Source organism: Malaclemys terrapin, chromosome 3 (assembly GCF_027887155.1).
Source record: "Malaclemys terrapin pileata isolate rMalTer1 chromosome 3, rMalTer1.hap1, whole genome shotgun sequence".
NCBI classification, from domain to species: domain Eukaryota; kingdom Metazoa; phylum Chordata; order Testudines; family Emydidae; genus Malaclemys; species Malaclemys terrapin.
This window is the reverse complement of record NC_071507.1, coordinates 205,387,291-205,398,113: the sequence shown is the minus strand read 5'-3', so window position 1 is coordinate 205,398,113 and position 10,823 is coordinate 205,387,291. Positions and strand designations below refer to the sequence as shown.

General features: G+C 43.3%; 1 protein-coding gene across 1 annotated transcript; it reads left to right on the top strand.

The window, feature by feature from the left end:
* Positions 1–1,191: 1,191 nt before the first annotated feature.
* Positions 1,192–10,607, top strand: LOC128833998 (interferon-induced very large GTPase 1-like). The gene has a single exon (XM_054022387.1). The coding sequence runs from the start codon at positions 1,236–1,238 to the stop codon at positions 8,493–8,495; it is 7,260 nt and encodes a 2,419-aa protein (XP_053878362.1). The 5' UTR covers positions 1,192–1,235; the 3' UTR covers positions 8,496–10,607.
* The last annotated feature ends 216 nt before the right edge of the window (positions 10,608–10,823 follow it).

The window sequence follows — 10,823 nt, the reverse complement described above, 5'->3', positions numbered from 1 at the left end:
AGGAGGTGCTCAATCCCCACTCCGCCCGAGGCCCAGCCCCCAATCCACCCCTTCCCCTGACCTCTCGCTTCTTTCTGCCCCGCTTCTTCCTGCCCAGTTCCGCCTCTTCCCCCCAGGGCGCCCATCCCTGCTCCTTCCCCTCCCCCCAGCAGAACAGCTGGTCGCAGCGGGTAGGAGGCACTGGGAGGGAGGGTAGTGAGGGGGAGGAGCTGATTAGTGGGGCCGCTTGATGGGTGCTAACCACCCACTAATGTTTTTGTAGCACCCACGGAGTTGGCACCAACCCCTGAAACCACCATGGCACAAAAAGTTGACAATGATCCTAAACAAAGGTCATAAAGTATTTCACAGGAAGCTTTAAATGCAGGATTTGTCCTGTACTGTAGATAATTCTTTCTATTACCTCCATCTGATCCTTTATTTCTGATGTGAGTAATTTGCACCAAAAGTGAGGGGAAGCCAATGCTGTGTGGAACAAAGGTCGTTTGGGGACTAAAATGAATCATGTCTAAAACCAGAGTTTATTGGTTTGGTTTTTCTGAAGGATGGGCTTCTGGTAAAGATTCTGGCCAGGGACTTGAGTATTCCGGATTCAATTCCCTGTGTGACCTTGGGCACATCACTTAATTTCTCTGTGCCTGGGTTCCACACACAAGTTCTTATCACAATTGGAACCTGAACTTGCTTAGGGCTTCTAGGTACTGTGTAATACAACTTAAGAGAAAATCAAGTGAGGGATGGAGAGAGTACTTAAAAAGGGAAGGTTACAAAACAGAAGAATGAATCCTTTAAAAAAATAAAAGGACCGCCATTAAAAAAGGGAGATTTAAAAAAAAAAAAAAAAATTGCATGTAGGAGAAATGAATAAAACAGGCATGGGTGGATACAGCGAAAAAATTAGACAATTAAGGACCAGAGACTTTGCAGAAGAGGAACGGCCAGTCCACCCTAGTCCTATGGGGCGAGTGCATAGACGTGGTTTGGATTAGTGCAGTGTGTATGGGGTTTGGGGGACAGGGTGGGGATAGCAATATTTTAATTTTTCCAGGGTGAGCACTGGTAAAATGTCAGAATACTTCAGTACATCAAGCTTCAGGAAATGATCTGATGGAGGGTAAACGTGTTCATGAAGAAGTGACAAAAATATGTTCTCTATGTTTAAATCCTTCTCTGCAGAGGAGATAAACCACGATGATCCAGTTCAGGGCACCCCTGTGAAGGAAACACACCCCAAGATGGAAGAACTGGGGCAGAAACTCGATGGAGTGGGACTGAGTACACAGCACTGGCTGCCCAAACTACGAGACAAATTGGGGATTACCTCTACACAAGCTTTGAAATACCTAAGCTATGAAGACTATTTAAAGCTGGAGTGTGAAGTAGAGCACCCATGGGAAAAGCAGGCTCTCCGAACCCTACTTAACATAGCAGAGAGCAAGACAACAATGAAGCACCTGCAGGAGCAACGCTTGGAGATGCTAAAGAAGAGGCAGGAGCAGGCTAAGACAGCACTTGAGGGATTAAAAGAAATGCAGGAGAAAGGCAGAAGCCGTCATGAGGAAGCTGTAAGAAAGAAAGAGGAGGAGCTGCAGGGAGCTATGGACATCGCCCCAGAGTATTGGGCACCACACGAGAAGCCTTTGAAGGAAGTGATAGAGAATGTGCACAAACAATTAGACCTCCTGGAGGAGTCAGTGTCCAAGAGTGAGAATCTCCCTGACAAGGAAGTTTTGAGATGGGCGTCGGGAGGGCTGGCCCTGCAGGGCATTTATAAAACCAACAAGCTCACAGAGATGGTGGAGAAGCGAGAGCAGCTCATAGACATCCCAGAAGGGTTCGAGCTCTTTGGTCCAGAGCAAGGGCCGCTGTTTGAGAAGAAGGAGTTTTCATCGGCTGAAGCAGAATCCACATTCACCAGGACCATGGAGAAGCTGGGCTTCAGCATTAGTGTCGCAGCCAAAGGCGGGTTTGGGGGGTTTAGTGCTGAAACCAGCTCAGATCACAGCAGCTCTTCAGAATCTGAAGAAACCCACAGGTCCCGCTCTGAGCACACTTACATTTGCACCACCAAGTACAGCTACATCCCACTGGCCTCATGCTACTTCCCCAAGGATCAGCTTCGACTTTCCAGTGCAGCGCTGCAAGAGTTAAAAGAGATCGAGCAGCTTTTGAGTCACACCCCAGAGCCGGACAAGCTCAACTTGCTGAAGAGCAGGGGCGGGAGTTTCTTCAAGAGATTCGGGTCTCATGTAAACCAGGGCCCCCTTCACTTGGGTGGGATATTCTGGTGGAAAGCGTCTTCTGCGGGATTCCGGGCAGAGCAACTGGACGAGGTGAAGAAACGAACATCTGATGCACTCAGCTCTTATGTTGGGGGCAGCTATGGTGGTTTTGGTTGTCGTGATGCAGGAAGCGTTAATGTATCAAAATCAGATTCCAAAACATCCCTTCAAGGCACTGATACAAAAACCTTCCAACCAGAGATTCAGCTGTGTATAACCAAGACAGGGGGCCCACCTGCTGTGGATTCACTCACAGCATGGAAATCTGGGCTACTGGCCAGTAACAAAACCTGGTCTGTTATCGACAGAGACTCTCGGCTGATTCCAGTGTGGGACATAATCCTGTCCAATCACAGACAAGATTTTAAAGATGTTTATCAAATGAGCAGCAGCCTCACAAGGGCCTATGAAGCCCTAACAAAGCTCAATGCAAGTACATTGGTTGGGGAGGAATTAATCAGTGCAGTGGATGAGGCCAGATCGTTCTTAGAGGAAATGAAGACCTGGGAAGTCACTGGGGATGAAGAACAGCTGGTGACTCTGCTCAATTTCAAAGAGAAGCTAAATGAAAAAACAAAACACAACAGGACCTGGATCGACATCTGCCTGTCGGATAAGGTGCTTCAGGATTTTCTGGAAAACACAGTTTTACTGTGCAAAGATTTACCTGCACAAAACACCATGCCCACCAAATCTCTGCTGCGCTGCCTTCTGGACCCTCATGTCTATTCAGTTAAGAATTTTCCCAAGTCTTCCTCCATCCTGCAGTGGATCTTTCATGCTGAAGAAAAGCCACAAAAATCTATCCATGTTTCTGAATTTGCTGACTTTATTCAAGTCCTACAGGACATGAAGAATTACATACAGGCTGTTACCTATGGACCTAACTCCTCCCCAGCAGCAGCAGTGGAAGCAAAAGTAAAGGCCAGTTTGGATGTGAGCTTAGCTTTCTGTTCCTTGCGGGAGGCTCTACAGGGCCGAGAGCAGATAGACATAGAGCTGTTATTGCTCTCCATTGCAGCCAGGGCAGGATATTGTGTGGAAAATAACATTTTTCAGAATCTCTTCGGATGCCCAGAAATTAATTTCATGTTAAAGGAAATGCAAAGGGCACATGAGGGATATTTGACTCTTAAGGATCAGGATATTTCCAGAGCTCAGGCTTTCCTGCTGTTGACAGGTCTGACAATAGCAGCTAAAAATAAAGTTATGACTCCCGAAGAGAAGAACAAACGTTTGACTTTTATGAAACATCACATGGGAAACTCGCTGTCGAGTGAAGTTATTAACATCCTTAAAAAGCAGAATGAATGCAATGACTGGGAAGTTTTAGAAATAAACTTGAATTCCCTTATAAAGGGGGTCTGTGAAGACACAAATGACAATCTGCAGACACAGGATATGAGAAAAGAAGTAGAAAATGTTTGTCAAAGAGCTGAACCAGTAGAGTTACCAAAATCAGAACCAAAAGAAGTACAGTACACTGATGCTAAGACACATAGTTCTAGTGAAACCCAAGAGTTTCTAAATTTGATCAAGCGTCTTGGACTTGAAAACTACTATCCAAGGAAAATGAGAAAAGCTGATTTCCATGTGGTTGATCTGACCTCTTTTCAGGATAACCAGCCCAGAACTGAGAGTGAGCTGCCAATTTATTTTTTGCAAAAGCTTTTGATGCTGGACTATCGGGTACGGTGTCTGGTTTGCAAGGATGAAAGCAAAACAAAAGAAGGTACAAATACACTTAATACCACAGTCAATGTGAACCAATCTTTAGATATTTTAGATGATCTTTTTAATAATATCAATGAAGAAATTAGTGAATCTGCTACAAGTCAGAAACATGTACACCCCATGGACATCCAGATGGCAATTTTTCACTGTGCAGATGACTTGGCAAGACAATATCTTTCAACAAAATTATCTTTATGTCAATTTGCCCTCCCACTTCTGGTGCCAAATCCCCGTACCTCTCAAATAGAATTCCCTCTTTGGTCCTTTTGCCAGGTTAAGAAGAAATGGAACAGTCATGAGAAATATGAGGAGGAGACTGGGATTAAGAAATGCAAAGACAAATGGGTGTATCAAACAGGTACACCAGTGGTATCTTTCATAAGATTGGGAACATCTTCATCTTCTAAATCTCAGATCTTAAATACTTTATTGAGCAAGCAAAAGCACAGCATTTTTTTCCACCGTCATTGTAGAGGCAGCAGCAAAGAAGGTCTCTTGATGAAAGGTGTCATAGAAATCACCTGGTACTGTCCAGGTGGGAGAGATGATGACCGTTTTGACAACTGCATCGCATTCACAAACCTGCATGGAGATGCAAGGGAACATGAGCAACAAGTCCAATTTTTACAGGAAATTGCTTCTGTCAATGTAGTTCTCTTGTCGGACGCTGATCAGAATGAAAGAGGCAGGAAACTTTTGCAAGACCTGCTGAAATCTCCAAAACCTTTCATCTTTCTGTGTGTTGACAAAGAGAGAATTTCAGTTAACAGACAAGAAAAACGAGTACAAATTGCTGTCAAGGACCGTAATGAGGCTGAATTAATGGATGAACTGACAGCAAGAATTAAATGTGCTCTAGAAGCTTCAAATACCCCTTACAGTCTAGATGCATGTGCTGGTATTGCTCGACAACATGGGTTCCTCATTGATGAAGATAATCCAGAATGTAGGGAAGGAAAATTATTGGCACAGACAGTGATAAGTATTTTGAATGAAAACAAATTAGTAGAGGCCAAGGCCAAATTCTTGCCTCTTCAAGGAGAATTATGGCACATGTGGTGTAAAAAGGACAAAGAACTCACCCGTTTGCATGAGAGTGAAAATGTGGGTATTGAACAGCACAAAAGCAAAACCGAATCAGAAAAACGTAAGATACGATGTAGACAATTCAGGACAGCATTCCCCCTCAATGATTTAATGAGGTCAATGCTGGACATTCTCCAGTCAAATTCAGAGACAACTAAAATGTACTTCCTGCAATGGTTGAAAGTATTTATGGATGACTTGTCTTCTGATCACCATGCAGATCTTCACCAAAAATACCATAAGTTGTGGTCCCAAATGCTAGAAAAAAGAAATACAGGAGACAATCAATCGGAAAAAAAATTAGAAGAACTATCAAATGAGATAGATGGATCTTCCCTGGGCCTTGAACACATTTTGAGAGAAGTAGGTCAGATTTATGAAACTCTGGATGCAATGAACCAAAAAGACAAAGATTTTGCTACTCTCCCACAAATTGCAGCCGATCTGATGGTTTCAGGGTATCCCATTGAGCTGATGGATGGTGATGCTTCATACGTGCCACTGAAATGGATCGGAGCCATCTTTGACAAGTTAACTGAAAAGCTAGGAGACAAAAAGGTGTTTGTCCTTTCAGTGCTTGGCATCCAAAGCACTGGGAAGTCAACATTACTGAATACCATGTTCGGTCTGCAGTTCAATGTCAGTGCCGGGAGGTGCACTAGGGGAGCATTTATGCACCTACTGAAGGTGGATGAAGAGTTCAGACAAAAGCTGAACTTTGACTTTATGTTGATTATTGATACTGAAGGGCTTCGGGCTATACAGCTAGCAAACAGAGCAACTCTTGATCGTGATAATATGCTAGCCACTTTTGTCATTGGTGTTGGCAACATGACTCTGATCAATATTTTTGGAGAGAATCCTTCAGAAATGCAAGATATCCTGCAGATCGCTGTCCAGGCCTTTCTGAGGATGAAGCAAATAAATCTCTCCCCAAGCTGTTTGTTTGTGCACCAAAATGTTGGAGACATAACTGCAAATGAAAAAAATATGGAAGGACGAAGACGCCTAAAACAAAAGTTAGATGAAATGGCAGTTACTGCCGCCCAGCAAGAGTTCTGTGATGTTACCTGCTTTAGTGACGTTATCCGATTTGACGTGAACACCCACATTCATTACTTTGCTCACCTCTGGGAAGGAAACCCACCGATGGCACCTCCGAACCCCAGTTACAGCCAGAATGTGCAAGAACTAAAGAGCAAGATTCTCATGGCTGCAAATAAAAATTCCCGGTGCAATGTTTTGAGTATGTCAGAACTGAAAGTGCGCATTCAGGACTTGTGGAAGGGTTTGGTAAATGAAAATTTTGTGTTCAGTTTTAAGAACACGCTGGAGATTGCAGCGTACAACCGGCTGGAAGCAGAGTATAGTAAATGGACCTGGGCGTTAAGAAGTCACATGCTTGATCTGCAGAACAAGCTCAGCAATCGAATTAAAAATGACGAAATATCCAAGATAGATAGCGGATTTCTTGAGAAGCCAATTGATGAAAAATACACTGCAGTCACAAAGGACCTGGAAAAATATTTTGGTGAAGATAAAGACAGTAAGATATTGATTCAATGGAAAACAAATATTGAAATCCGACTGCAAATGTTTAAACAAGAGCTGGTTGACAAAGCTAATCGAAAAGGTAAGGAACTTATCTGTCTAAAAAATCATCAAAGCAGTTTAGAAAGAAAGAGATCAACTTATAAAGATGACATGCTTAGAAGAAGCAAAGAGTTAGCTCTAAAATATAGAGACAAGAAGCTAAATGAAAATGAACTTCGAAAGAACTTTACGTGTACATGGCAGAAGTGGGTGGATGAGGTTTGCTCTACTGTCCCACCAGCTGAGGAACCTGCTATTGGTACTGATGTGGAGAAGTTCCTAACTGGTTATTTTTCATCCACAAATCATTTGTTTAAGAGAATTGAAAAGTTCTCGAAATGTACTGCTTTTTGTATTGAGCCTACTCAGCATATCAGAAAGAAAAAAAGTGTTTGGCAATGGATGACATCTCATGAAGAAAGTGATAAGCAGACATTAAAGACATTACAGGAGGTAACTCATACCATAACAAAGCTTATAAGTCAACACATAGAGACAAAACAACCAGAGATAATGAATTACAGTTCTAGTTACTTTCATGAAATTGTGAATAAAATAGACCAAGCTATAGACTCTGAACTTGCCAATGCAAATTTTACTGTAACACCTGCATACAAAATAGATTTATCATTATATCTCTGCCAAATGGCAGCAAAGAGGTTTAGAGAGATGTACAAAGAATTCCGGTTATCAAATGACCCACATATGTATCTTGAACACGAGAGAGAGGATTTCTTCAATTGTTTTAAGATTGTCTGCCAGGGAGCAACATCTATCACAACATTTGCTGATTTCTTATGCAACAAGCTGACTCAAGCGCTCCGCTGTGCAACTTATGACAAAACCACCATTGACATAGCTGACGAAATGAGGTCTAACTATCCAGCCTTTAATGGCAATAGAGCCAAACTGGAAACCCATATTCTAAAGTCTCTTGCAGAAGAGGAGAACTTCGAGCAGTACAAGCAATACATTCACTCTGCACGGGACTTTTTTGAAAATTTTATCAAAACGTGTGTTGATAATTATTTACACAAAGAAAAAGAAAAACTTTTATATTTCTTAAATAGTCGTCTTCGTGTTTTCTGCACTTCAGTTCATACAGCTATTGATGAATCAACTAAAGCGGTCAAAGACAAGAATGGCAATGCATCCTTATGGTTGGATGAATTTTGCAACAGACTTCGAGGTGACTTACACTTTCCCCGAAATGAGCTAAAAAGCATTGAACACCAGGAGATAAAAGACGTAGAGTTTCTTAAAAAAAGTATGGTTGAGGCATTGAATTCTGTAGAAGAGAATCTGAAACGGGACTTTGCTGCACCTGATGTAGAACCATTTAAATCAAAACCTCACGAAATACTGTCTGAGCAGCTCTGTGGCTGTTGGGAGATGTGTCCCTTTTGCAAGGCTGTCTGCACAAACACACTTTCTGGCCATGATGGAGACCACAGTGTCCCTTTCCATCGTCCTCAAGCTGTGACTGGCATCCAATGGTACAAAACAAATCATCTAGTTACTGACATCTGTTCCAGCCTTGTAGCAAGTGACTGCAGATTGGTCCTGAGTGAGGACAATCAAATTCCATACAAGAATTATCGACAAGTTGGTCCTGTTCATGCCAAATGGAGCATCACACCAGACAACTCAGCACAGTCTTACTGGAAATGGTATGTGTGCCATTTCCATTCTCAAATAGAAAAAGAATATTCTGGAAAATTTGAGGGCAAAGGAAGCATCCCCCCTGAGTGGGCAGATTTTACGAAGGAGGCTGTGCTCTCTGACCTGGAAAAGCTGTAGTCTTTTATTCACAGACGGGCTAATCAAAGGTTTATGGTTTTCCTTTTATCTTTCACTTTGGAAAAGATACGAAACCTACTGCATGCCATATTTTCAAATATTATTATTGTTGTTGGTTTTGCTTTAGAAAACAAGTTGTTGAAGCAAAACTACGGCCTGTCCCTGCCTCCATGAGTTGGCCCTGTAGAAACCATTAACATGTAAGAAATTGCTCTTTGCTGTCTCCTGCCCTGTGCTGCTGTGTATGTGTGTCACAGGCTGCAGTTTACAGGGTGCTACCTTGCTTGTATAACCTGCTGCAGTCTGAGCTGGGTCCCTCCCCCCCACTACCCATCGCCAGCTGAGACTCCTGCCCCAGCCAGAGCCCAGGGCCCCTCAGTCCTACCCCCTCCTCCACACAGGGCCCCTCCTGACTCCCACACACCCTGTTCTCCCCCTGACTCCCTGCCACTCCCTCACAAGTGTCTCTCGTTTCTCCCCCCCTGCCTTGATTCCCCCAATCCTGCTAATTCCCCTGCCACTCATCCTCATTTATCCCCCTCCCCTCAGTGCAGCCCCAAACTCCTCTCACACTTATTCCCCCCATTCCTCCACCCCCTAACATACCCCTCCCCTCCCAGAAGCAGTCACATGTCTAATTTTTACTTTAAACAAAAACGTTTGGATTACATACCCCCAGATTAATAGAAACAAACAACCCTGAGAGACAGGATTTGTCAATACGCCTCCAAACCTTTTCCAGGTTCCTGCCCAAGGTCGGACTCACACTGCTACTGGTCGGGTCAGCTTCAACGGACACTTTTCAGTCGCTTGAGCTGTCCAGCCGGTAGGAAACTTTCAACGGAACAATACTATTAACAGCTCTGTCCACACGTGCTCACCGTGATCTATTAGGAGTGAGAATAAGCACATGAGGCTTGTAATCAGCCTAACTGGAGAAGCAACATCTTTCTCAAGTAAATTTTAAGTTTATTTCCCCCCCAAAAGATTGTGGGTGCCATGCTCTCTGTTGGGGTCACCCTTGAACACTGGAGACTCTGGAGTGATGAGCTAAGCCCTGGTTTGTTCTTTATCTGTGAGCAAAAAAAGTGTCAGAATGTCAATGTTAAAAAAAGCTGGGTTTTGTCAGGGGTTGTATCTTGGGAACCCCTTGGTCAAATGGCCCCAAATGTGGCTCCCTAACAGATTGCCAGGTCCCCATGAGGCCCACCAAATGTCAAGGCAATTGCAGGAACTATGTAGGTTTTAGAGCACTTACAAGAGTCAAGCTTTAAACAGAAACCTGGTCTTAATCGCAATGACAATAATGAATGGCAAAACTCCCATTGACATCAGTGAGAGCAGCTTTTGAGGCCCTTTGACCATGATTTAGCAGGACACTTAAGAACATGCCCAATTTTTAAGCACATAAATAATCTCATTGGCTTCAATGGGATTATTCACATGCTTCAAATTAGGCACCTGCTTAAGCACCTTGCTAGTTCTGCACTAAGAGAACTTCAGCATTACAGACCCTGAGGGACTAATTATTCCCTCTTTATTGAGAGCAAAACTCCCATTTCAATCAATTAAGAGATTTAACTGAGAATCAGGCCCTGTATTCTAATCCTGAGCAGGAGAGGGAGATCTTGAGTGATAGGAAAAGAATATTTTTGCTGCTATACAGTAATCTGTCGAACTGACATCAGTATAATTTGTGTGCTGCAGCCAATCGCTGTTTCTAATAGCGCAACAACAACAACAAAAGCCCTACTGAGCATGTTACAACACAAACATCTCAGAGGCACAGCCAGAAAATATATTAGTTAGACCGTCTTTATGAAAGGTTATGATTTAAATGTAACAATTCATGTTCTTTTTGCTGCAATTGTACCTCTGTAAATAATTTCAGGTTTAGCTTCCTCAGGTCTAGTTTTTTCATTCCAACAAGAAGTTAATTTATTTTTAAGTAAGGTCTGATCCTACAAGGGGAATCACTGGTTCTAAGGTACTTGAGCTCCCATCATCTCTCGGGCGTGTTCACAATTAGCTGATCACACTATTTAATAAAAATACATGAAAATTCTTTTCACTCAAGCTCTTGAAGGGTGAAGGAGGCTGCCGTTTGTCCATAGTGAGGAGCAGGGGCGGGAAGAGGCAGGGTGGGGTGGGGGGTTGGGGAAGGGGTGGAGTGGGGGCAGGGCCTGGGGCAGAGGGGCAGGGTTGTCCCGGGCCCTGCACCCCTTTAGGGATGGCCCTGGCTGAAAGATGCCACTATACAACAAACACATTGGAAAACATAATCTCAACTAGACATATAAAATGATGGGGTTTAAATTAGCTGTTACC